This window comes from Poecilia reticulata, chromosome 7 (genome assembly GCF_904066995.2).
Source record: "Poecilia reticulata chromosome 7, P_reticulata-male-v2, whole genome shotgun sequence".
Taxonomy (NCBI): domain Eukaryota; kingdom Metazoa; phylum Chordata; class Actinopteri; order Cyprinodontiformes; family Poeciliidae; genus Poecilia; species Poecilia reticulata.
In genome coordinates, this window is record NC_088836.1 from 32,914,203 (window position 1) to 32,938,927 (window position 24,725).

Below are 24,725 nucleotides of genomic sequence, written 5' to 3' on the forward strand. Positions count from 1 at the left end.
GGTTCCGGTCCAGAAGTCTCAGCCTGGACAGACGGCGAAGCTCCGGCCGTTTCGCCGCCGGCAGAGGAAAGACGGTCACATTTTACTAAAACTGGACGATTCTCCAGATCTAAGTGATCCAGAAGTTTTCACAAAGACCGAATCCACGGCTGACTGTGGAGAGTCTGCTGACTCTCCTGAGTGAACCCGGTGTGGCGGTTCTGACTGTCGCCGTAACAACCATGTTTGGGTTTCAGGCTGTTTGCGCCTCCGTCGTCTCCGACTCGGGACCAGAACCGCCTTCCAGCCGGTTTAACCTCCACTTCCTGTGTTTGTGTCCAGAGGTCCGATCTGGGACGGCTGGAAGGGCTAAGCTTCCTGATTGGCTGACGCCGGCTCCAGACTCCGCCCACCGCAGCCGTCTGAAGCAGGAGGGCGTGGCCGTTGAGGTGACATCACAGATCGAACGCCACGCCCCTGCGTCAGCGGTCAGCCAATCGCCTTCTGCTGCTTCTGTGACATCACCGGGAGGAAACGCTGGACGCACCTCTTCATCGTCTGCTCCTCCCTCCTCTTCCTCCTCTCTGTCGGGAGGCTGAGGCAGGAGGAGCAGGAGCAGGAGGAGAACAGGGAAAGCATTTTTCCCTGAGTTTTGCCTTCCAGGCCGTGTTGGAGGCGTCGCTGTTACAGTCGCACCTTCCCAGATAATTTCCTCCCGTTTCTTGTCTGATTTTGAACTAAATTTGAGAAAATTTCTTGTTTTTAGAACGATGAGTCAGAATCCTTCCTCCTCCTCCTCCTCTTCCTCCCACTGGCATCTCGTCCGTTTAGTTTGTCTGCAAGGCGCTGAAGGACGCCTCGTGTGTGACGTCACCACTGATGTGGTCATGTGACTTCCTCCTTTGGCTTCACTGCTGGTTACCATGGTGACCGACAGCATTACTAACCAGGTGACGGTTCCCACGGCGCGCCACCGCCGCCGAGAACTTTTCTGATTGGAGGAGGAGTTTCTGACGTCTCGTGAGCCAATCAGAGGCAGGACTGTGTTTTTGTGTGTGTTTGATTTTTAACCGTCCAATCACCTTCCACCAGATCTGCTGATGGAGCAGCAGGTCTGGAGGAAGGAAAAGCTTCCAGGAAAACACGACTGGATTGACACAGGAAGTCGAGACGACAGCTTCCTGTCTGCAGAGTTTCATCACTACAGAAGTTTCTGCTCCGTTGGGCGGACATGACGGTTTCACTCTGGTTTCCTACATTTCCCACAATGCCTTTATGAATTTGTGGCGTCGCTGTTCAACATGTTAGCTCGGCTAGCAACCTAAAGCCATCGTTGGTTGCTATGGTGATGCCCTCCTTAATGAAATTGTTTTGGTTCTAACTTGTAAAGACTTTATGATGAATAAATTGATGTTTTGTGATCCTGAACCTGCTGCAGGTGGATCTGCTCAGAATCTACGGAAACACATTAATACCATGAAAGAGATAAATGTCCAACAGGAAGTCGTATTATCATCCATATTGTTGTTATTGTTGTTGCTGCCTGAGCTTCTGTTGGTGACACTTTTACCTCTGAGGGTTTTGAAGATTTTTACTTTATTTAATGTCCTGCATTAATAAAGAACCTGAGAGAAGAATGAAGAGGAAACAGAAGTTTTTTAATTAGTTTATTTCATCCACTCCTTTGTAACTTACTGTTTTACTTTTGTACTTTACATCGTTCAATTAACATCAAAATATGAATATTTTAAAATCAGAGTTTTGAATTATTATGAGGTAGAGAAGGAAGTGCAGACTTTAAAACTTGTATTTATGACTTCCTGTTGGGTTTTCTTTCTTTAATGGCAGGAATGGGCTTCCATATAAATCTCCTCTTTCTGCATTAAAAATGTTTTTATGATTTTAGAGTAAAACGGAGGATCTGTGATTCAGACTCTGGACCTGTGAAGCTTCACGTTGGGTTCAGTCCGTCTGACCCACAGGCTGGTTCTGACCCTGAAGCTGTTGGGTTCGGTCCGTCTGACCCACAGGCTGGTTCTGACCCTGAAGCTGTTGGGTTCGGTCCGTCTGACCCACAGGCTGGTTCTGACCCTGAAGCTGTTGGGTTCGGTCCGTCTGACCCACAGGCTGGTTCTGACCCTGAAGCTGTTGGGTTCGGTCCGTCTGACCCACAGGCTGGTTCTGACCCTGAAGCTGTTGGGTTCGGTCCGTCTGACCCACAGGCTGGTTCTGATCCAGTCCGTCGCGCTCCGATCCTCCAACCGCGGTTGTTTGAATGTAAACGTTTAGACGTGTTTGTAAAGAACGGGCCGGTTCTGACCGGACTGGACACACAGAAGGACAAACTGCAGAGCACTTTGACTGATGGACGATTGTTTGAGCCCCACTGGCCTGTGGAAACGCTGAGCGCTGAGTTTAGTCTGTGAATAAAGTGTTGAACTCCAAACCGTTTCTGTTTCAGGCCGTTAAAAAGCTGCATCATCAAAAACCAACAGCTTCAACTTTATTTAGTCTTCATGAAGAAAAACGGGGATTTCTTCCTGAAAGTCACATTTCCACCAGTTTATAAGCTAAATTTATTCCACACTACATATTTAGTAGCTCTGGACTCTTTAATGGTCTTTAATGTCAGGCTAAATATATATTTTAATTGTATTTATAAAGCACCTTTCATACTAAAATATTAAGCTACATGTTTACCTCAACTAACTAGAATTTAGTTTGTAAGTGAGCAGCTAAAGTAATCCATCCGTTTTCTTGCGCCTTGTCCCATTGGGGTCAGGAGGTCAACGGGCGAGAGGCGGGGTCACCTGACAGGTCAGCAGTCCATCACAGAGACCAGTTAAACTGCAGAAAGATCCTGGGAATCGAACCCTGGACCTGCTAGCTGCCACTGCGCAGCCCAAGTTTACTGGGTTAAATATTTAGCTAGCAAAATATTAGGTTTTAAACTAAATATGTAGTTATGAGCCTGCAGCCAAACATTTACTTTGGAAGCAGCTAAATATTAAATATGTATTTTGAAATCGTGACATTCATAAGTTAATGTTTAACATGATGAAATAATGACTTTGACCCCCATGTCAGGCTAAATAACACATTTACTGCTGCTAATTTGTATCTAAGTAACTTAGCAAACAGTCTGTGAAGACAGGAGGCTGGAGCATAAAACAGCTTTAATAAAAGTTTATTACTGGAAAACAAAGCAAAAGGAAAACAGAAGCAGAGAGAAAACAGCGACACGGTCACAAAACCCACAGATTAAATCACCAAACCGGATTAATCCGACATGAAACTCATCACACGAACAGCTGATGGAGGAACCTTCAGTCGCTCATCTGCAGAAAAACAAACGTTTCCGTTAGTAATGACCAGATGTGGGCCACGGACCGGACCGGACCGGGCCGGACCCACCGGAGCCGCCGCGCCGCAGACCGGACCGGACCGGGCCGGACCCACCAGAGCCGCCGCGCCGCCCGGTTCGCGGGTCCGGAGCCGCAGCTTGTTGGCGGTGGTCTCCGCCATGTCGGCTCTCTCCGCGGCGGCGTCCAGCTCGTGTTGGATCCTCCTGACACGGACGCTGGTGTTGCTCACCTGCTCCTCCTGGTGGACAGATGGAGGAATGACACCAAATTAAACAAATGAGGGACCAACCGGATGGAGACGTTAAAACTCCCGGAGGGAAAAAGTTCGACTCTGAAGGGCCGCGATTATTTCAGATCTGCAGGTAACCTTTGACCTTTCCTGTGATGCAGGTTTTCTGGCTGCTGATGTTTCAGAATAAAAGCTCCGGTTTCACTCACTGCGCTCTCAGCCTGCCTCTTGTAGCTCTTGGCTTTGGCCTGAAGCTTCTCGATCAGCTCCTGCATCCTCAGCAGAGTCTTCCTGTCCTCCTCCGACTGCAGGACACAGAACCAATGAAGCGGCGGCCCAACAGAACCAGAACCAGAGCAGCAGCAGCCGGCGGCTCAGACCTGCAGCGTCAGCTCCTTCACGCTCCTCTCAGAGCGACGAAGGCTCTTCTGAAACTCCTCGCTCCTCTTCCTCTCCTCCAGCAGCTCCAGCTGAAGCTCCCGGACCTGCAAGCAGCAGAATCTGATCCAGGCTCTGGGACCGCGACACGTTTTTACCGAATCATTTGTTACATTAAAGGTTTTGTTATTGATCAGGATCAATTTGCTGAAGAAATGACAGTAAAACACTGAGGGGTTGTTTGGTTTGGGTTCAGATCCCCAGAACCCGTCTGGGTTTAGCGGGTCAGAACCAGCAGAACTTCTCCTCACTCGGGTCTCCAGCTTGTGCAGCTGCTTCCTCCCTCCTCTCTGGGCCGACTGCTCCGCCTCGTCCAGCTTCACCTGCAGGTCTGAGAGGAGAGCAGCTCAGCGGCTTCATCTGGATTATAATCTGCAGCAGATTATTACTAATCCAGAGATGAACAATTTAATATTTGTCTTTTTTAATCACACGGTTAAGTTTGGCTGCTGTGGAGAAATTACTGAAAACCTTTTTAATAAAAAAACCTTCATATTTTTATCACTCATATTTACAGCACAAGGCATTCTGGGTAAACGCATCCAACATTTATCTGGTCAGAGGGGAACCGGATCTGGACTCAGAGGGGAACCGGATCTGGACTCAGAGGGGAACCGGCTCTGGACTCAGAGGGGAACCGGATCTGGCCTCAGAGGGGAACCAGATCTGACCTCTGACCTCTGACCTCTCACTGTGGCCTCCATGCTCCTCCTGCTCCGCTCCAGCTGGCTGCTGCTGTCCTGCTCCTTCTTCAGCTCCTCGGCCATCAGCGCCGCCTGCAGGAACAGCAACGTTCAGGAACCACGACTGGGCCGAACACTGAGCCTGAGCGCGGGGTCAGAGGTCAGGACTGACGTCAGTGACGGCCTTCTTGGCCTTCTCTCCGGCGCTGCGGCTCTCCTGCACGGCCTCGTCCACCTCCCCGGTCAGCAGAGACAGGTCCATCTCCAGCTTCCTCTTCTGGTTCAGCAGAGCCGCGTTCTGGAACGCAGGAAGCCTCGGATCAACGTCTGGACGTCAGCGACGGTGGAGGTCAAGGGTCAAGGGTCATGGGTCGCCTACCTGGGAGCTGAGCAGGCCGACTCTGTCCGCCGCCTCCAGCAGCTCGCTCTCAGACGTCTTGCGGGCGCGGTCCGTCTGCTCCAGCGCCGCCCTCAGCTCCGCCTCCTCCGCTGCCGTCAGCGCACTGCGGCGCTCCAGCAGAACCAGCTGCTCCTGCAGCCGATTGGCCGCCTGGACTTCATCCTGCAGCTCCACCTGCTGCTCTTTGACCTGCAGCAGAACCAAGTGACGGGAACTGACCCACGTGTGCAGGTGACCGCCTGGTCAGGTGGGATCACCTGTGTCTGCAGGTGCCTGATGATCCTCTGGCTCTCAGCCGCCTGCCGGTTGGCGTGCGCCAGCTGGACCTCCATCTCGTTCAGGTCCGACTCCATCTTCTTCTTCAGACGAAGCGCCTCGCTGCGGCCGCGGCTCTCCGCCTCCAGGCTGGCCTGCATGCTGTCCAGACGGCGCTGCTGGTTCCGCCTGGATGGAGCAGAGATTCATCCTTTCAGCTGCAGGAGGCTGAGTGACAGCAGAGCCTGGAAATGGAGCGTCGTCAGGCCTGCTGCTCCTCTGGGTTCTGTCCAACTCGCCTCAGACCAGAACCGATGCGGTTTGTGATGTTTGCAGTGTGAATGTTTCTGATTGGCTGCTTTCAGGCGCCAGGTACCTGAGCGTCTCCATCTCTTCGTCCTTCTCTGCAGTCTTTCGCTCGATCTCGTTCCGGATCTGCTGCAGCTCCATCTGGACCCTCAGGTTCTTGCTCTCCTCGTGCTCCAGCGTTCCCTGGTGGAAGTGAAGCTGTCCAGTCAGCCGCTCAGGTGAGTTCACAGGTACCTGGACAGAGCAGGAGGCTGACCTCTGCCTCTTCCAGAGCAGCTCTGATGTCGCTCTTCTCCATATGGAGGATCTTCTTGGTTCTCTCCAGCTCATGGATGGTCTTCCCTTCTTCTCCAATCTGCTCGGTCAGCTCCAGGATCTCCTCTGGAAAAATGGCAGAAGGATTTTCACCGACTTCACTTCGTTGGATCAGGACGTTTTCTCTGCTAGGAGGACGATTCTCTGACTCTCTGTCCTGAACTCTGGACTCCAGGTGAAGTCCAGGTGGACTCACAGCCCGCCGGACACGTCAAGCTGCTCAGCAGCATGAAGTGGACAGGATAACAGTAACATCAAACACCACATCCATCTCTCCTCTGATCAGACTACAGCCGGTCCAGCCGACCGGGTCTCGGTACCTTGGAGGTTCTTGTTTTCCCGTTTGAGCGTCTCCAGATGATCCAGAGCCTCTTCATAGCTGCTCTTCAGTCTGAGCAGCTCTGTGCTCAGACTGAGACTCTCTCTCTGAGACGCCTCCAGCTCCGCCTGCCCGTCCGCCGCCTTCAGCTTCCAGTCGCTCAGCAGCTGCATCGCACGCACGCACGCACGCACGCACGCACGCACGCACGCACGCACGCACGCACGCACGCACGCACGCACGCACGCACGCACGCACGCACGCACGCACGCACGCACGCACGCACGCACGCACGCACGCACGCACGCACGCACGCACGCACGCACGCACGCACGCACACACACACACACACACACACACACACACACACACACACACACACACACACACACACACACACACACACACACACACACACACACACACACAGGTTCCAGCTCTGCAGCTCGTTGAGTCGGGTTTCTGTTTCTGGACCAACCTGGTCAAAGTTTCGCTGCTTCCTGTCCAGAGCCACAGCGGCGGCGTTGGAACGCAGCAGCTCAGCTGCCAGGTCGTCGACCTCGTTCTGCAGACGCTGCTTGGTTCTCTCCAGGGAGGAACTCTTAGCCTGAGCCGCCTCTGAGGCTTCCTCCGCACTCTGCAGTTTCACCACTAACTTCTTCCTGCAAACATGAAAACAGATCAGTGAGGCGGATTCTGGGTTAAACCTCCTGCATCCACAGGGAGGAACCAGCTGGGCCCAGGCTGTGAGAGCTGATGGGTTGGAGTGGAACCAGCAGAATCTCCTTACTTTGCATCTTCCAGCTCCTCCATCTTCAGCACAGCTTCTGTCTCATACTTGGCTCTCCACTGGACCACCTGACCGTTGGCTAGAGACAAGGCCCTCTGCAGTTCAGCTCTGGCTTCCTGCTCCTCCTCCAGCTGCTCCTTCAGCAGGCTGCAGTCCTGACGGTTCGCCTGCACGGCGTGAGCCAGAGCGACCCGGGCCTTCAGCACACATGCAAGCATGGTGTGAGACTCCTGAGCTCATGTCAGAAACAGGTTTCTAGATTGTTGTGTCCAGCTCAGAGAGCAGAACTCTGCTTGGGTTCAGTGTCACCTTGCTGTCTTCCTCCAGCTGCTTCTTCAGATTCTCAGTGTCTTGGCTCAGGCTGGCCTTGAAGCGCTGCAGCTGACCGATCAGGGCGTCCCGCTCCTCCAAACGGCGGCCACACTCAGCTGAGAACAGAACAGGGAAAGTCTGATCAGCTCTGGGATCGATTTGTTGCAGGTGATAATCAGCTGTTTCCACCAGATGACCAAATAATCTCAGGATCTTACAGTAAAAAAACAGACTCATCAACCAACAGCCTCCATCCGACTGTGAGAAACATCTGTTCCCTGAAAGCATCAGGTCAGGCTGACATCATGCTGACATCATACTGACATCATGCGGACATCATACTGACATCATGATGACATCATGCTGACATCATGCTGACGTCACGCTGCCGTCAGCGTGACGTCAGCATGATGTCAGCATGATGTCAGCCTGACGTCACGCTGATGTCATGATGACATCATGCTGACGTCACGCTGGCATCAGCGTGCCGCCGGCGTGACATCAACATGATGTCAGCCTGACGTCACGCTGATGTCATGATGACATCATGCTGACAACGTGCTGACGTCACTCTGATGTCAGCACGATGTCATCATGACATCAGCGTGACATCAGGCTGACATCATACTGACATCATGCTGACATCATGCTGACATCATACTGACATCATGCTGACATCATACTGACATCATGCTGACATCATGATGACATCATGCTGACGTCACGCTGCCGTCAGCGTGACGTCAGTGCTGACGTCACTCTGACGTCAGCACGATGTCATCATGACATCAGCGTGACATCAGGCTGACATCATGCTGACATCATGCTGACATCATACTGACATCATGGTGACATCATGATGACATCATGCTGACGGCACGCTGATGTCATGATGACATCATGTTGATGTCACGCTGACGTCACGCTGATGTCATGATGACATCAGCGTGCCGCCGGCGTGACATCAACATGATGTCAGCCTGACGTCACGCTGATGTCATGATGACATCATGCTGACAACGTGCTGACGTCACTCTGATGTCAGCACGATGTCATCATGACATCAGCGTGACATCAGGCTGACATCATACTGACATCATGCTGACATCATGCTGACATCATACTGACATCATGCTGACATCATACTGACATCATGCTGACATCATGATGACATCATGCTGACGTCACGCTGCCGTCAGCGTGACGTCAGTGCTGACGTCACTCTGACGTCAGCACGATGTCATCATGACATCAGCGTGACATCAGGCTGACATCATGCTGACATCATGCTGACATCATACTGACATCATGGTGACATCATGATGACATCATGCTGACGGCACGCTGATGTCATGATGACATCATGTTGATGTCACGCTGACGTCAGCCTGACGTCACGCTGATGTCATGATGACATCATGCTGACATCATACTGACATCATGGTGACATCATGATGTCATCATGCTGACGTCAGAGTGACGTCAGCATGATGACATCGTGCTGATATCATGCTGACGTCAGCATGATGTCAGCATGATGTCATCATGACATCAGCGTGACATCAGGCTGACATCATGACATCAGCTTGAAGGAGACGCTGCACCGCCAGCAGCCACACTGATCCAACCCGATTAACGGTTCCAGACGGATCGGTCCTTCACGCCAGGAGTCCGTCTGGTTCTGTGGAGAACCTGGACCTCAGAAACCTGCCTGCTGCGTTCTGACCCAGTGGCTTCAGTCTGAGTAAAGACCTGAGTTTGCTGTTGAACCTGTGATGCCTGGTGTGTGGTGGACAGGTGGTTCTGTTCGGTGTGTTTTACCGGTCTCGGTCAGAGCTCGTGCTTTCTGAGCAGAAACCTCGGCCAGCTGCCTCTGCAGCTCGTCTGCTCTGCTCCGGCTTTCATTCAGCTGGTCCTCATAGACCCGGCACATCTTCTCCACCGCGCCCTGCAGCCGCCAGGAGGATCAGTCAGAATCAGCTGCAGGCAGCAGAACCAGACCAGCCTTTGGGTTCTGGCTCACCTTGGCTCGGCTCAGCTGCTCCACGCTGACAGCCAGGTCGTCGGCCTCCAGGCGGACCTCGCTCTTTTCCTTCTCCAGTTTCTGTCTGACTCTCTGCAGAGCGTCGATCTGTTCGCTGAGCTCCGCCACCGAGTCCGAGTGCTTCCTCCTCAGACCGGCAGCTACGGCCTCGTGGTGAAGCCCCGCCTCCTCCAGCTCCCGCCGCATCTTCTGCAAGTCCGCCTCTCGCTTCCTGTTGAGCAAATCGACTGAAGTTAGTGGAAACAGACGGATCAGGTTTTGTTTCAGCTCTTTATCCTCAGACTGTGGTTCATCTTTCTGACACACAGGAAGCTGCTGGAGTTGAGCTTCCTGCCTCCATCATCCTGATGCCTCGTCTAACTGATGATGATCTAACTGGACCCGGTCCGATGCTGCATTCTGTCCGTTCCCGGATCCCTCAGGTTGTTATGGCTGACCTTCCTCTGGGTGGCGCCGTCACCAGGAGGTGACCTACCTGCTTAGCGCCAGCTGAGCCGCTGAAGCTCCTCCCGCCTCCTCCAGCTTCTCCCCCAGCTCCTCCAGCTCCGTGGCGATGTCGTTCCTCTGGCGTTCGGCTTTGACGCGACACGCCCGCTCCGCCTCCAGCGCCTCCTCCAGCTCCTCGATTCGGGTCTGCAGGAGCAGCCAAACCACTGAAGCATCCAGGATCAGAGGAGGATCCGGAAAGCTGTGGTTGTGCGACCCACCTGCAGCTCCTTCATCTTCTTCTGCAGATGGACACTCAGGGTCTGCTCGTCCTCCAGCCGCTCGTGGATCTGGACCAACTCGGAGTCTTTTCTTTGAAGGAGTAAAGCGGAGTCACAAACATCAGCTGTTGCCTGGTTACCTTCAGTGAGAGGCTGGTCTTACTTCTTCAGTCTATCCTCCAGGTTTTCCTTTTGGTTCTCCAGGTCCTTCACCGAGTCCATGCAGAGCTTCAGGTCGCCCTCCAGCTTCTTCTTGTCTCGCTCCAGGTCACACCGAGTCTTCTTCTCCAGCTCCAGGGACGCTTCAACCTGCACAGAGGAAATGACATCACAGCGGATGAGCAGCAGCCCTGACATGTCATCTGAGTTATCAACTCAAACTGTTTGGCTTCGCTAACGTAGCGTTTAACGTCACCAAAATGAATATTTCTGAATGAACTCTGTGCTTGGCTGATCTGCAGACTCGGTATCAACACGGCTGAATTTAGCGCCTTACCTTGTTAGCTGCTCCTCTACTGGTTTGTTGCTTTAGCATTAGAACAGTTAGCTTGGTGCTTAGCGCTGTCCACTGCTGAGTTTAACTTTTCTTACGTTGTCCACTTGCTGCTCCAGACGAACTTTGACCTTGGCCAGCATGTTGACCTTGTCCTCCTGAGCCTGAAGGTCGATCAGGACCTGCTGGTGAGCCTCCAGCAGGGCAGCTTTCTCTCTGCTCAGAGACGCGATGGATTCGTCCAGGTTGACCATCTCGTTGGTCAGGTTCTTCACCTGCAGAGAGAGGAGGAGGCTCAGCTGCAGGAGGTTCAGCTGCAGGAGGTTCAGCTGCAGGAGGCTCAGGTGCAGGAGGCTCAGGTGCAGGAGGCTCAGCTGCAGGAAGCTCAGCTGCAGGAGGCTCAGCTGCAGGAGGCTCAGCTGCAGGAGGCTCAGCTGCAGGAGGCTCAGGTGCAGGAAGCTCAGGTGCAGGAAGCTCAGCTGCAGGAGGCTCAGCTGCAGGAGGCTCAGCTGCAGGAGGCTCAGCTGCAGGAGGCTCAGGTGCAGGAGGCTCAGCTGCAGGAGGCTCAGCTGCAGGAGGTTCAGCTGCAGGAGGCTCAGCTGCAGGAGGCTCAGCTGCAGGAGGCTCAGCTGCAGGAGGCTCAGCTGCAGGAGGCTCAGCTGCAGGAGGTTCAGCTGCAGGAGGCTCAGGTGCAGGAGGCTCAGCTGCAGGAGGCTCAGCTGCAGGAGGCTCAGCTGCAGGAGGCTCAGCTGCAGGAGGCTCAGCTGCAGGAGGTCCAGCTGCAGGAGGTCCAGCTGCAGGAAGCTCAGCTGCAGGAGGCTCAGCTGCAGGAGGCTCAGGTGCAGGAGGCTCAGGTGCAGGAGGCTCAGGTGCAGGAGGCTCAGCTGCAGGAGGCTCAGCTGCAGGAGGCTCAGCTGCAGGAGGCTCAGGTGCAGGAGGCTCAGCTGCAGGAGGCTCAGCGCAGCAGCGAAATGCCGCGAGGCGCCGCACCTTGTTCTCCACTCCGTGCCGCTCCTTCTCCACTCTGGCCAGCGTCATCTCCAGGTCGTCCACGTCTCTCTTCAGGGACAGCACCTCGTCCTCCAGCTGACGCTTCGTGGACGTCAGGCTGGCGCTCGCCTCCTCTTCGTCCTCCAAACGCTCCTGCATCTCCTTCAGCTTGGACTCCAGGCAGATTTTGGACTGGATCAGCTGGTTGCAGCGGTCCTCTGCGTCCATCAGGTTGTCCTGCTCCTGATGGGATCAAAAACTCAGATTGTTTCTGTTCTGACGTCAGCGGCTGGTTGGCTTCAACCCCCCGGGGTTTAAAGAAGGAATAAAGATGTGGAGGTGAAACTGAAGCTCAGTGTTTCTTACAGCTTGCAGCTGCAGAGCCAGATCCTTCTTCTCTTGGACCAGAACCACCTGCCGCTGCTCGGCCTCCTGCCGCTTGACCTCTGACCTGATGAAGAAGAGCCCAGCCGTCAGAGAACTCTGGAGAACGTTCTCCAGATGTTTCGTTCTAACATGGAAGCGGACCGTTCAAACGCTTCCTTCAACTTGGCGAAGTCGTCCTTCAGAGCGGCCAGCTCCTTCTCCACCTGGGCGCTCCTCAGCAGGGGGCGGAGCTTGTAGAAGAGCATCATCCACGGCCAGGTGCGCACCGAGAAGAAGGCCCTGAGGTTGAACTGGATGACCGAGGAGGCGTCCCTGACAGGAAGAACCACAAACATCCAGCTTCACAGTCCAGTCCGGGTTTTACCAGAACCCGGACTGGACTGGTTCTGGCAAAACCCGAACCAGTCCAGTATAACTCAGTAAAAACCTGGATCTTCTGCACATGAATGACTGAACAACATGGCTGCTGCAGAAACAGGAAGTTAGCGTCTTCATCAGAACAGGAAGCCTGACGGCGGCCATATTGACCTCTTCAGCTTCAGCTCCTCAAGTTCCATCCTCATCAGCTTCCCGCGGCACTTCGCCTGGACGGAGGTGATGATGTGGGACAGACGGCCGTCCCTCATGTCCTCCAGCTGTCCCAGCAGACCGGCCTTAAAGAAAACCTGAGGGGACAAACGGAGAGGAGTGTGACTGAATCGTTCGTTCGGGTCAGACTGGGAGTCGGCCGGTTTTCCACCTTGCTGTGTCCGAACTTGTACTGGTTGTGGTCGATGTCCAGGGATCCCAGCAGCTTCTCCGCAGCCTTCCTGCTGTCCATGTACGAGTCCTCCGGGATCGCAGACGGGTTCAGGATGCGGTACCTGACAGGAGGCGACGCATCGTCCTTCAGTTCATCAACGTTCAGCTAACGTTTGGTGGTTTCATAGATTAAACCGAAACATGTTTAAAGCCACGTTTAGATCGTCACAATAAGTAATAAATCAATTAATCACCTGACAAACACAATCGATATTATCTTTGAGAATGTGTTCTGACATCATTATTACCTTTATGTTGCTGAAAATGGTCTCTAAACAACAATATATCATTTATTGCAATGACTTCTGGGACATTTTATCATCCAGCCAGATGTGTTTATGTGCAGTTGCCATGGTAACAGGGATGCCATTTAAACGGGATGTTAGTTTCGTGACACAACGATTCATGGATCAGAGTGAAAACGCTCTGAACTGAAAATGAGTGAAAAGGTCAAAGTTCACAGAAGAAAACCCTGCTGACAGCCTGGAGGTCTTTAAAGACGGCCGCAGGGGGACCGGCTCTGACCTTTGACCCAGAGTTCCTGTGTCGGGTTAAAGTTCGGGACTCACCGCTGTTTAAATTCGGCGTAAGCGATTCGGTTGGGAAAACCTTTCCGGCAAATCCGGATCCCCTCCAGAACCCCGTTACACCTGAGCTGGTGGAGAACCAGGAAGGGATCCATCACACCTGGAGACACACAGGGTCCCGTCAGCAGGAGGCGCACACACACACACACACACACACACACACACACACACACACACCTGGAGACACACAGGGTCCCGTCAGCAGGAGGCGCGCACACACACACACACACACACACACACACACCTGGAGACACACAGGGTCCCGTCAGCAGGAGGCGCGCACACACACACACACACACACACACACCTGGAGACACACAGGGTCCCGTCAGCAGGAGGCAAACACACACACACACACACACACACACACACACACACACACACACACACACACACGTTCACCAGGAAGACCAGGTACCCAGAACCATTTCAGCAACATCATCAAACCTGCCGACTGGTTTCCATGGTTACTGGTTATTTGGTTACTGGTTTCCCTGGTAACCTGGTTACTGGGTTACCTGGTTACTGGTTCCCCGGTTACTGGTTCCCTGGTTACCGGTTTCCCTGGTTACTGGTTCCCTGGTTACTGGTTACCTGGTTACTGGGTTACCTGGTTACTGGTTCCCTGGTTACTGGTTCCCTGGTTACTGGTTCCCTGGTTACTGGTTCCCTGATTACTGGTTCCCTGGTTACTGGTTACTGGTTACCTGGTTACTGGTTACCTGGTTACTGGGTTACCTGGTTCTCTGGTTACTGGTTTACTTGTTACTGGGTTACCTGGTTACCTGGTTACTGGTTGCCTGGTTACCTGGTTACTGGTTACCTGGTTACTGGTTACCTGGTTACTGGTTACCTGGGCTCTTGGTCTCGTTCGGGATGATGCAGCGGACAAAGTGAGGCTGAGTGCTGCGCAGGTTGGCCATCAGCTTGTTCAGGTTTTCCTGCCGTCAAGCAGAGAGAAGGAAACTTTACGCCGTGGCGTTGCATCTAAACACCACTTCCTGTTTTAGCCAGAAACAAGACACAGGTTCCTGGGACCAAACTGGAGCGGCGAGGACTCAATGTGACACGAAGACGACTTCAGGAGACGGACGGACGGATCTCAGATGTCTGTCCCTCACAGTGAAGCTGAAGACACATGTCCTCTCGTGTCTGGAAGCTTTTAGCGTCTTCCTCCAGAGGGACGGCGCCTTCAGACTCCATTTTGGTTTTTATATATTCTTCTCATGATAATGAATGAGCAACCTGTAAGTTATCTTGTGATTCAGTGAAACATGTCGGTGTGAGATCTCAGTCCTTCTCAACAATATGAAACGTATCAGACAAGAAGCAACCAAACTGAACGTTTCATCATGAAGGGCAGCGTCGGTCCTTTCATCTCTTCATCGTCAGTGGCGGAGCCAGAGGGGGGGCCAGGGGGGCCAGTGCCCCCCCTGTCATCTGATTGGCCCCCCTAGTCGCCCCCCCAGATGATTGACATGTAACAGCACCAGGTTATTCCTGTACATTATTTGGAATCATTCTAAGTCAACCTAATATCTAAAGAAGAAAAACAATAATAAATATATCAAAAGAAAATGTATAAAACTTTATATAAGTCCATGTGATGACATAAATAAATAGATTTAGATCAGGCGCGATACCAGCCTCCTTTGTACTCATAAAAACAAGCTGAAATTCTTGTCCTGGGTGTTTCAGTTGTGCTGCGCTGTGGTGCAACTCAAAGGCTAAAGCGTTTCATACCTGGTGGTTGTAAAACACCAATAAGTTATTTATTGATCCTCCGCAAAAAAAAGAAAAAACCGAAGAGGGGCCGACGATGTTCGTAGTTTGGAGGAGAGGTGGCGCTAGAGTTTTTTCGTTGTCCGTCAAAGAAAAAAATAATTTTATTTCCAATTTGTAGTCATCAAACGAAACATTTATTATTTCTCTGTTAGAACGTTTTTGAAATCAGGTAACAATTCACGAAATGACGTGATTAGAAGACGACAGAACTCTGATCGTTTCCTGATCCCGCATCACTTCCCTCTGCGGGAGAAAAACTCCGCAGAAGCGGATCAGCTGAGCTAGAAGCTCCAAAGTCTCTGGTCCGTTAAAGCGTCCAGATCAGAGATGATTCTCTGACTGATATTGTTCTTAGTATGATTAATAATGAGCTCCACGATGTTCTTTGTGCGTAAAGTTGAAACTGTCTGCGCACCAGACTGTGGTCAGCTGACCACAGTCTGGACAGAAACCAGCGGACTGCTCTCTGTTCTTATCAAGACGAGGTGAGGAGGGAATCTGACATATTAACTAGTTTTTACTGGTTTTGTTTTTAAAACACCATTAACTAAGCAGTGTAACTATATATTGTATATTTGGCGTTTGTCATCTCATGTGTGATTAATTGGAGCGTAACTGTGGAGCATTTACGCGCATTTATTGCCCAGCGCTCTGCGCTTGTTTCTGCCTAACGGATCTGCACTTTAAATTCTTTCCTCTCTCAACAGTCAGCTGTTATTCCTCTACATAAACTACAATAAGTAGATCACATTCTCTTTAGGTTTTCTCTGTGTGCTGCAAACTCATTAAATGTAAACTCATTAGAAGCCCGAACCACCATCAGGCAAATAATTCTGGTCCGACCCGAAATATTGTTACCTGTCAAATTACCTGTCAAACCAGAGCTTCCTAACCAAGGTGTCCATAACTCTTCAACACGCTGTCAGCTCCCGGTCAGAAAGACGCATTTAGTTCAGTCCATGAGATGATATTCAGAAAGGATCTTTTATTTGATTGATTTTAGTTTCCTCTGCGATGAACTCTGCATAAAGTCTATCATGTCTCCATGTGCGCCAGTCAAAGGTGTTAATTATAACATGTCAAATGACAGAGGGGCTTAAAAATAACCAAATATTCAGTTTGGTTATTTTTTTAAATTATAGATAGATAGATAGATAGATAGATAGATAGATAGATAGATAGATAGATAGATGTACACACACATTTTAAATGTTGCCCCCCCAGAGGTAGTCCTGGCCCCCCCTTGGCCCCCCCAACTTTAAAAGTCTAGCTCCGCCACTGTTCATCGTAGCTTTTCTCGCGCCGCTCTGACTCACCTTGTGCAGCTGTGAAACTGTCTGGAAGGAAGCAGCCTTCCTCCTCCGGGGCTTGGTCTCCCCCTTGTGGTCACCAGCGGACACTGCGGCTAACAGGAGAACAGACTGCTTGGTGCTGCCTGTTGCTGGCGGTTTGTGGGTTTGGTGCTGCTGTACCTGACTCAGAGCAGACGAAGTTCTCAAACAGCCCGGCCATCAGCTTGTGGGAGGATTTCTGGAACAGAGTGACCACCGTCTCATTCAGAGGATCTCTGTTCTTATCCAGCCAGCCGGTGATGTTGTAGGGAACCTGCAGGCAGCAGCAGGAGTCAGGGCGACCCGGGGCATCCAACCAGGCATCCAACCTGGCATCCAACCAGGCATCCAACCGAGCATCCAACCAGGCATCCAACCAGGCATCCAACCAGGCATCCAACCAGGGGCCGAGCATCCAACCAGGCATCCAACCTGGCATCCAACCTGGCATCCAACCAGGCATCCAACCTGGGGCCGAGCATCCAACCTGGCACCCAACCAGGCACCCAACCAGGCATCCAACCAGGCATCCAACCAGGCATCCAACCTGGGGCAGAGCATCCAACCAGGCATCCAACCTGGGGCCGAGCATCCAACCTGGCACCCAACCAGGCATCCAACCTGGGGCCGAGCATCCAACCTGGCACCCAACCAGGCACCCAACCAGGCATCCAACCAGGCATCCAACCAGGCATCCAACCAGGCATCCAACCTGGGGCAGAGCATCCAACCAGGCATCCAACCTGGCATCCAACCAGGCATCCAACCTGGGGCCGAGCATCCAACCAGGCATCCAACCAGGCACCCAACCAGGCATCCAACCAGGCATCCAACCAGGCATCCAACCAGGGGCCGAGCATCCAACCAGGCATCCAACCAGGCATCCAACCAGGCACCCAACCAGGCATCCAACCTGGGGCCGAGCATCCAACCAGGCATCCAACCTGGGGCCGAGCATCCAACCAGGCATCCAACCTGGGGCAGAGCATCCAACCAGGCATCCAACCTGGGGCCGAGCATCCAACCTGGCACCCAACCAGGCATCCAACCTGGGGCCGAGCATCCAACCTGGCACCCAACCAGGCACCCAACCAGGCATCCAACCAGGCATCCAACCAGGCATCCAACCTGGGGCCGAGCATCCAACCTGGCACCCAACCAGGCATCCAACCAGGCATCCAACCAGGCATCCAACCAGGCATCCAACCAGGCATCCAACCTGGCATCCAACCAGGCATCCAACCAGGCATCCAACCAGGCATCCAACCAGGCACCCAACCAGGCATCCAACCTGGGGCCGAGCATCCAACCAGGCATCCAACCTGGGGCCGAGCATCCAACCAGGCATCCAACCAGGCATCCAACCTGGCACCCAACCAGGCATCCAACCAGGCATCCAACCTGGCATCCAACCTGGCATCCAACCAGGCACCCAACCAGGCATCCAACCTGGGGCCGAGCATCCAACCAGGCATCCAACCTGGGGCCGAGCATCCAACCAGGCATCCAACCTGGGGCCGAGCATCCAACCAGGCATCCAACCTGGCACCCAACCAGGCATCCAACCAGGCATCCAACCTGGCACCCAACCAGGCATCCAACCAGGCACCCAACCAGGCATCCAACCTGGGGCCGAGCATCCAACCAGGCATCCAACCTGGCATCCAACCAGGCATCCAACCAGGCATCCAACCTGGCATCCAACCAGGCATCCAACCAGGCACCCAACCAGGCATCCAACCAGGCATCCAACCTGGCATCCAACCTGGCATCCAACCTGGCATCCAACCTGGCATCCAACCAGGCATCCAACCAGGGGCCGAGCATCCAACCAGGCATCCAACCTGGCACCCAACCAGGCATCCAACCAGGCATCCAACCTGGCACCCAACCAGGCATCCAACCAGGCACCCAACCAGGCATCCAACCTGGGGCCGAGCATCCAACCAGGCATCCAACCTGGCATCCAACCAGGCATCCAACCAGGCATCCAACCAGGCATCCAACCAGGCATCCAACCTGGCATCCAACCTGGCATCCAACCTGGCATCCAACCAGGCATCCAACCAGGCATCTAACCAGGGGCCGCGCATCCAACCAGGCATCCAACCAGGCATCCAACCAGGCATCCAACCTGGCATCCAACCTGGCATCCAACCTGGCATCCAACCTGGCATCCAACCAGGCATCCAACCTGGGGCCGAGCATCCAACCAGGCATCCAACCAGGCATCCAACCAGGCATCCAACCTGGCATCCAACCTGGCATCCAACCAGGCATCCAACCAGGCACCCAACCTGGGGCCGAGCATCCAACCAGGCACCCAACCAGGCATCCAACCCGGCATCCAACCTGCCATCCAACCAGGCACCCAACCTGGGGCCGAGCATCCAACCAGGCATCCAACCAGGCATCCAACCTGGCATCCAACCAGGCATCCAACCAGGCATCCAACCAGGCATCCAACCAGGCACCCAACCTGGGGCCGAGCATCCAACCAGGCATCCAACCAGGCATCCAACCTGGCACCCAACCAGGCATCCAACCAGGCACCCAACCAGGCATCCAACCTGGGGCCGAGCATCCAACCAGGCACCCAACCTGGGGCCGAGCATCCAACCAGGCATCCAACCTGGCATCCAACCAGGCATCCAACCTGGCATCCAACCAGGCACCCAACCAGGCATCCAACCAGGCATCCAACCTGGCATCCAACCTGGCATCCAACCAGGCATCCAACCAGGGGCCGAGCATCCAACCAGGCATCCAACCTGGCACCCAACCAGGCATCCAACCAGGCATCCAACCTGGCACCCAACCAGGCATCCAACCAGGCACCCAACCAGGCATCCAACCTGGGGCCGAGCATCCAACCAGGCATCCAACCTGGCATCCAACCAGGCATCCAACCTGGCATCCAACCAGGCATCCAACCAGGCATCCAACCAGGCATCCAACCTGGCATCCAACCTGGCATCCAACCTGGCATCCAACCAGGCATCCAACCAGGCATCTAACCAGGGGCCGCGCATCCAACCAGGCATCCAACCAGGCATCCAACCAGGCATCCAACCTGGCATCCAACCTGGCATCCAACCTGGCATCCAACCAGGCATCCAACCAGGCATCCAACCTGGGGCCGAGCATCCAACCAGGCATCCAACCAGGCATCCAACCAGGCATCCAACCTGGCATCCAACCTGGCATCCAACCAGGCACCCAACCTGGGGCCGAGCATCCAACCAGGCACCCAACCAGGCATCCAACCCGGCATCCAACCTGGCATCCAACCAGGCACCCAACCTGGGGCCGAGCATCCAACCAGGCATCCAACCAGGCATCCAACCTGGCATCCAACCAGGCATCCAACCAGGCATCCAACCAGGCACCCAACCTGGGGCCGAGCATCCAACCAGGCACCCAACCAGGCATCCAACCCGGCATCCAACCTGGCATCCAACCAGGCACCCAACCTGGGGCCGAGCATCCAACCAGGCATCCAACCAGGCATCCAACCAGGCACCCAACCAGGCATCCAACCAGGCATCCAACCTGGGGCCGAGCATCCAACCAGGCATCCAACCAGGCATCCAACCTGGGGCCGAGCATCCAACCAGGCATCCAACCAGGCACCCAACCAGGCATCCAACCAGGCATCCAACCTGGCATCCAACCTGGCATCCAACCAGGCATCCAACCAGGCATCCAACCAGGCATCCAACCTGGCATCCAACCAGGCATCCAACCTGGGGCAGAGCATCCAACCAGGCATCCAACCTGGCATCCAACCAGGCATCCAACCAGGGGCCGAGCATCCAACCAGGCATCCAACCAACCAGGGGCCGAGCTTCCAACCAGGGGCGAGCATCCAACCAGGCATCCAACCAACCAGGGGCCGAGCATCCAACCAGGGGCCGAGCATTCAACCAGGCATCCAACCAAGCATCCAACCAGGGGCCGAGCATCCAACCAAGCATCCAACCAGGGGCCAAGCATCCAACCAAGCATCCAACCAAGCATCCAACCAACCAATCAACAAACCAGGGGCTGGCATCCAACCAAGCATCCATCCATCCATCCATCCATCCATCCTCCCTTGCTTTCAGACAGCCTCAGGTGGGACAGCTACCGGAGGCCCAGTTCTGGGTCTGAATATCAACTGGACCAGAACAGAACCAGGTACCCACCACTCCAGCGTAGTGAACCAGCTCAAAGTGGGTCTCGTATTTGCGCTTCTTGTCGGGCCGCGGGCGCTGGAAGTTGGGGGATTTGCCCAGGTGGTGGTCGTACAGCTTGGTTTTCAGGCTGTGGTCCGTGGCCTTGGGGAACATGCACTCCTCCTCCATGATGGACAGGATTCCCATCGGCTTCACACACAGACAGCAGAGGTTCAGTGTTTGCATGTAGACTCGCCTCCTCCAGGCGACCAGCAGACTCACCCTCTCAATGAGGTCGATGCAGGCCTGCAGGTCCAGACCGAAGTCTATGAAGGTCCACTCGATCCCCTCGGTCTTGTACTCCTCCTGCTCCAGGATGAACATGTGGTGGTTGAAATACTGCTGCAGCTTCTCGTTGGTGAAGTTGATGCACAGCTGCTCGAAGCTGTTGAGCTGCAGGAGAAGGAAGACATGATGGACCTGAGGAGCGTTTCCCAGACAACATGATCCTTTAAATGTTTGTTGGCCTTGTTTCTTCTTTACCTCGAAGATCTCGAACCCAGCGATGTCGAGGACTCCGATGAAGTACTGGCGAGGCAGCGCGGTGTACAAAGACGAGTTGATCCGCCCCACCAGCCACTTGAACATTCGGTCATACGTGGCTTTGGACAGAGCTGCCACCGCGTAGTTCACCTGGACACAAACATCCTCCGGTCATTTTAAATCCACTTCGCCGTTCATCTGGGCCGGATCTGCTGATCACCTGCTCCACTGTCTGCCCTTTCACTATGAACTCGTTTCCAACTTTGACTCTGGGGTTCAGGAGTCCTTTCAGCAGCTCCGAGGAGCTGATACCCATCAGGTACGCCGCCTTGTCAGCACCTGAAAACACGAGACAGACCCAGGAAGGATTCATTTCATATGAAGCTTCCAGTATTCATGGGTCCCAGCTCTCCAGCCCAGAGAAATCAGGACTGAGGGATTCATCAGGGGTCTGTACCAGGGGTGGGCAACTCCAGGCCTCAAGGGCCAGAGTCCTGCAACTCTTACCGTCTCCCTGGTCCAACACACCTGGATCCAACAGCTGAATCTCCTCCTCAGTGCAGTCAGGTTCTCCTGAGTCCTGCTAACGACCTCATTATTTGACTCAGGTGTGTTGAAGTACAGACACATCTAAAAGTTGCAGGAGACCCTCCAGGCCTGGAGTGGCCCACCCCTGGTCTATACTGTAGCTAGTAAGCTAAATATCTAGCTAGCAAGCTAAATGCTTAGCTCAGAACTAAATATCTAGCTAGCAAGCTAAATGCTTAGTTAGAAAGCTAAATGCTTAGTTCAGAGCTAAATATCTAGCTAGCAAGCTAAATGCTTAGCTAGCAAGCTAAATGCTTAGCTCAGAGCTAAATATCTAGCTAGCAAGCTAAATATCTAGCTAGCAAGCTAAATGCTTAGTTAGAAAGCTAAATGCTTAGCTCAGAGCTAAATATCTAGCTAGCAAGCTAAATGCTTAGCTAGCAAGCTAAATGCTTAGCTCAGAGCTAAATATTTTCTTTACGGGGTAATTATTTAGCAACAAACTAAATAAATATTTATTTTAATGGTAAATATTTAGTGTAGACATAAACATTTTTATATTTTGTTTTTTTTATATTTTGTTTGTAAACTAAATTTGTAGTTTTGGGCAAAGTATTAATTTAGAGGCTTTAGCTTTAATCTGAATATTTAGTTTGCGGCTCCCGGTGTCTGCTGAAGGAAACCAACATGTCTTACTTTCTGTCCCATCGGCTTCAGCCTGCTCTTCTCTCTGCTTCTTCTTGAACTTCATGTTCCCAAAGTGCATGATGGCGCCAACGAGTTTGTAGCAGCCGAGCTTCTCCTCCGCAGTGAATCCCAGAGTGTCCATGGCGCGCTGCCGCAGACAGACAGGAACCACAGGTTATCCCCCAGCAGGGGGCAGACAGGAGGCAGGTCAGAGGTCACCAAGGTCGCCTACGTCAGTGAGACTCAGCTCCTCGCCGTCGTTGACGCCCTCCACCGTGGTAACGCCCTGGGAGCAGAAGTGGTAGTCGTAGGGGTTGGTGGTCACCAGCAGCAGGTCTGCAACACATCGACCGAAATGTCAGGACCAGACAGCAGGGGGCGCCACATCTAACATCATCTAACATCAGGACCAGACAGCAGGGGGCGCCACATCCAACATCATCTAACATCAGGTCCAGACAGCAGGGGGCGCCACATCTACCATCAGGTCCAGACAGCAGGGGGCGCCACATCTACTACATCTACCATCAGGTCCAGACAGCAGGGGGCGCCACATCTACTACATCTACCATCAGGTCCAGACAGCAGGGGGCGCCACATCTACCATCAGGACCAGACAGCAGGGGGCGCCACATCTACCATCAGGACCAGACAGCAGGGGGCGCCACATCCAACATCATCTAACATCAGGTCCAGACAGCAGGGGGCGCCACATCTACCATCAGGTCCAGACAGCAGGGGGCGCCACATCTACCATCAGGACCAGACAGCAGGGGGCGCCACATCTAACATCATCCAACATCAGGACCAGACAGCAGGGGGCGCCACATCTACCATCAGGACCAGACAGCAGGGGGCGCCACATCTACCATCAGGACCAGACAGCAGGGGGCGCCACATCTACCATCAGGTCCAGACAGCAGGGGGCGCCACATCTACCATCAGGTCCAGACAGCAGGGGGCGCCACATCTACTACATCTACCATCAGGTCCAGACAGCAGGGGGCGCCACATCTACTACATCTACCATCAGGTCCAGACAGCAGGGGGCGCCACATCTACTACATCTACCATCAGGACCAGACAGCAGGGGGCGCCACATCTACCATCAGGTCCAGACAGCAGGGGGCGCCACATCTACTACATCTACCATCAGGTCCAGACAGCAGGGGGCGCCACATCTACCATCAGGTCCAGACAGCAGGGGGCGCCACATCTACTACATCTACCATCAGGTCCAGACAGCAGGGGGCGCCACATCTACTACATCTACCATCAGGACCAGACAGCAGGGGGCGCCACATCTACCATCAGGTCCAGACAGCAGGGGGCGCCACATCTACTACATCTACCATCAGGTCCAGACAGCACGTCCGCCACATCTACCATCAGGTCCAGACAGCAGGGGCGCCACATCTACCATCAGGTCAGACAGCAGGGGGCGCCACATCTACTACATCTACCATCAGGTCCAGACAGCAGGGGGCGCCACATCTACTACATCTACCATCAGGTCCAGACAGCAGGGGGCGCCACATCTACTACATCTACCATCAGGTCCAGACAGCAGGGGGCGCCACATCTACCATCAGGACCAGACAGCAGGGGGCGCCACATCTACCATCAGGTCCAGACAGCAGGGGGCGCCACATCTACTACATCTACCATCAGGTCCAGACAGCAGGGGGCGCCACATCTACCATCAGGTCCAGACAGCAGGGGGCGCCACATCTACTACATCTACCATCAGGTCCAGACAGCAGGGGGCGCCACATCTACCATCAGGACCAGACAGCAGGGGGCGCCACATCTACTACATCTACCATCAGGTCCAGACAGCAGGGGCGCCACATCTACCATCAGGTCCAGACAGCAGGGGGCGCCACATCTACCATCAGGTCCAGACAGCAGGGGGCGCCACATCTACCATCAGGTCCAGACAGCAGGGGGCGCCACATCTACTACATCTACCATCAGGTCCAGACAGCAGGGGGCGCCACATCTACTACATCTACCATCAGGTCCAGACAGCAGGGGGCGCCACATCTACTACATCTACCATCAGGTCCAGACAGCAGGGGGCGCCACATCTACCATCAGGACCAGACAGCAGGGGGCGCCACATCTACCATCAGGTCCAGACAGCAGGGGGCGCCACATCTACTACATCTACCATCAGGTCCAGACAGCAGGGGGCGCCACATCTACCATCAGGTCCAGACAGCAGGGGGCGCCACATCTACTACATCTACCATCAGGTCCAGACAGCAGGGGGCGCCACATCTACCATC

At 53.9% G+C, this 24,725-nt stretch overlaps 2 protein-coding genes across 15 annotated transcripts in view; one reads left to right on the plus strand and one right to left on the minus strand.

Annotated features, from left to right (window-relative positions):
* The window catches only part of sulf2b (sulfatase 2b), a 65,597-nt gene extending 65,096 nt beyond the window's left edge, over nucleotides 1-501 (plus strand). For 7 of the 8 annotated variants that reach the window (XM_081609359.1, XM_081609360.1, XM_081609357.1 and 4 more), the window contains one exon: nucleotides 322-501. In XM_081609359.1, coding sequence (XP_081465485.1) covers nucleotides 322-352 — 31 coding nt within the window. In that variant the 3' untranslated portion in view covers nucleotides 353-501. The remainder of the gene's footprint in view (nucleotides 1-321) is intronic. The other variant, XM_081609356.1, reaches the window with a different exon arrangement.
* Nucleotides 502-3,145: 2,644 nt separating this feature from the next.
* LOC103468121 (myosin-7-like) overlaps nucleotides 3,146-24,725 on the minus strand; it is a 29,748-nt gene continuing 8,168 nt past the window's right edge. For 3 of the 7 annotated variants that reach the window (XM_081609350.1, XM_081609352.1, XM_081609346.1), the window contains 34 exons: nucleotides 22,667-22,770; nucleotides 22,444-22,582; nucleotides 21,440-21,558; nucleotides 21,220-21,369; nucleotides 20,959-21,129; nucleotides 20,707-20,886; nucleotides 16,661-16,793; nucleotides 16,505-16,593; nucleotides 14,257-14,344; nucleotides 13,386-13,503; nucleotides 12,755-12,878; nucleotides 12,544-12,680; nucleotides 12,157-12,327; nucleotides 11,995-12,079; nucleotides 11,629-11,871; nucleotides 10,737-10,913; nucleotides 10,309-10,454; nucleotides 10,146-10,236; nucleotides 9,914-10,071; nucleotides 9,418-9,649; nucleotides 9,216-9,342; nucleotides 7,392-7,510; nucleotides 7,083-7,279; nucleotides 6,771-6,954; nucleotides 6,294-6,459; nucleotides 5,915-6,039; nucleotides 5,726-5,841; nucleotides 5,352-5,538; nucleotides 5,074-5,283; nucleotides 4,867-4,992; nucleotides 4,697-4,787; nucleotides 3,954-4,342; nucleotides 3,783-3,878; nucleotides 3,146-3,582 (listed from right to left, as the gene is read on the minus strand). In XM_081609350.1, the coding sequence (XP_081465476.1) occupies nucleotides 3,259-3,582; nucleotides 3,783-3,878; nucleotides 3,954-4,342; nucleotides 4,697-4,787; nucleotides 4,867-4,992; nucleotides 5,074-5,283; nucleotides 5,352-5,538; nucleotides 5,726-5,841; nucleotides 5,915-6,039; nucleotides 6,294-6,459; nucleotides 6,771-6,954; nucleotides 7,083-7,279; nucleotides 7,392-7,510; nucleotides 9,216-9,342; nucleotides 9,418-9,649; nucleotides 9,914-10,071; nucleotides 10,146-10,236; nucleotides 10,309-10,454; nucleotides 10,737-10,913; nucleotides 11,629-11,871; nucleotides 11,995-12,079; nucleotides 12,157-12,327; nucleotides 12,544-12,680; nucleotides 12,755-12,878; nucleotides 13,386-13,503; nucleotides 14,257-14,344; nucleotides 16,505-16,593; nucleotides 16,661-16,793; nucleotides 20,707-20,886; nucleotides 20,959-21,129; nucleotides 21,220-21,369; nucleotides 21,440-21,558; nucleotides 22,444-22,582; nucleotides 22,667-22,770 (5,312 nt within the window). In that variant the 3' untranslated portion in view covers nucleotides 3,146-3,258. Of the gene's footprint in view, nucleotides 3,583-3,781; nucleotides 3,879-3,953; nucleotides 4,343-4,689; nucleotides 4,788-4,866; nucleotides 4,993-5,073; nucleotides 5,284-5,351; nucleotides 5,539-5,725; nucleotides 5,842-5,914; nucleotides 6,040-6,293; nucleotides 6,460-6,770; nucleotides 6,955-7,082; nucleotides 7,280-7,391; nucleotides 7,511-9,215; nucleotides 9,343-9,417; nucleotides 9,650-9,913; nucleotides 10,072-10,145; nucleotides 10,237-10,308; nucleotides 10,455-10,736; nucleotides 10,914-11,628; nucleotides 11,872-11,994; nucleotides 12,080-12,156; nucleotides 12,328-12,543; nucleotides 12,681-12,754; nucleotides 12,879-13,385; nucleotides 13,504-14,256; nucleotides 14,345-16,504; nucleotides 16,594-16,660; nucleotides 16,794-20,706; nucleotides 20,887-20,958; nucleotides 21,130-21,219; nucleotides 21,370-21,439; nucleotides 21,559-22,443; nucleotides 22,583-22,666; nucleotides 22,771-24,725 lie in introns of those variants that run through there. The other 4 variants (XM_081609349.1, XM_081609348.1, XM_081609347.1 and 1 more) reach the window with 4 other exon arrangements.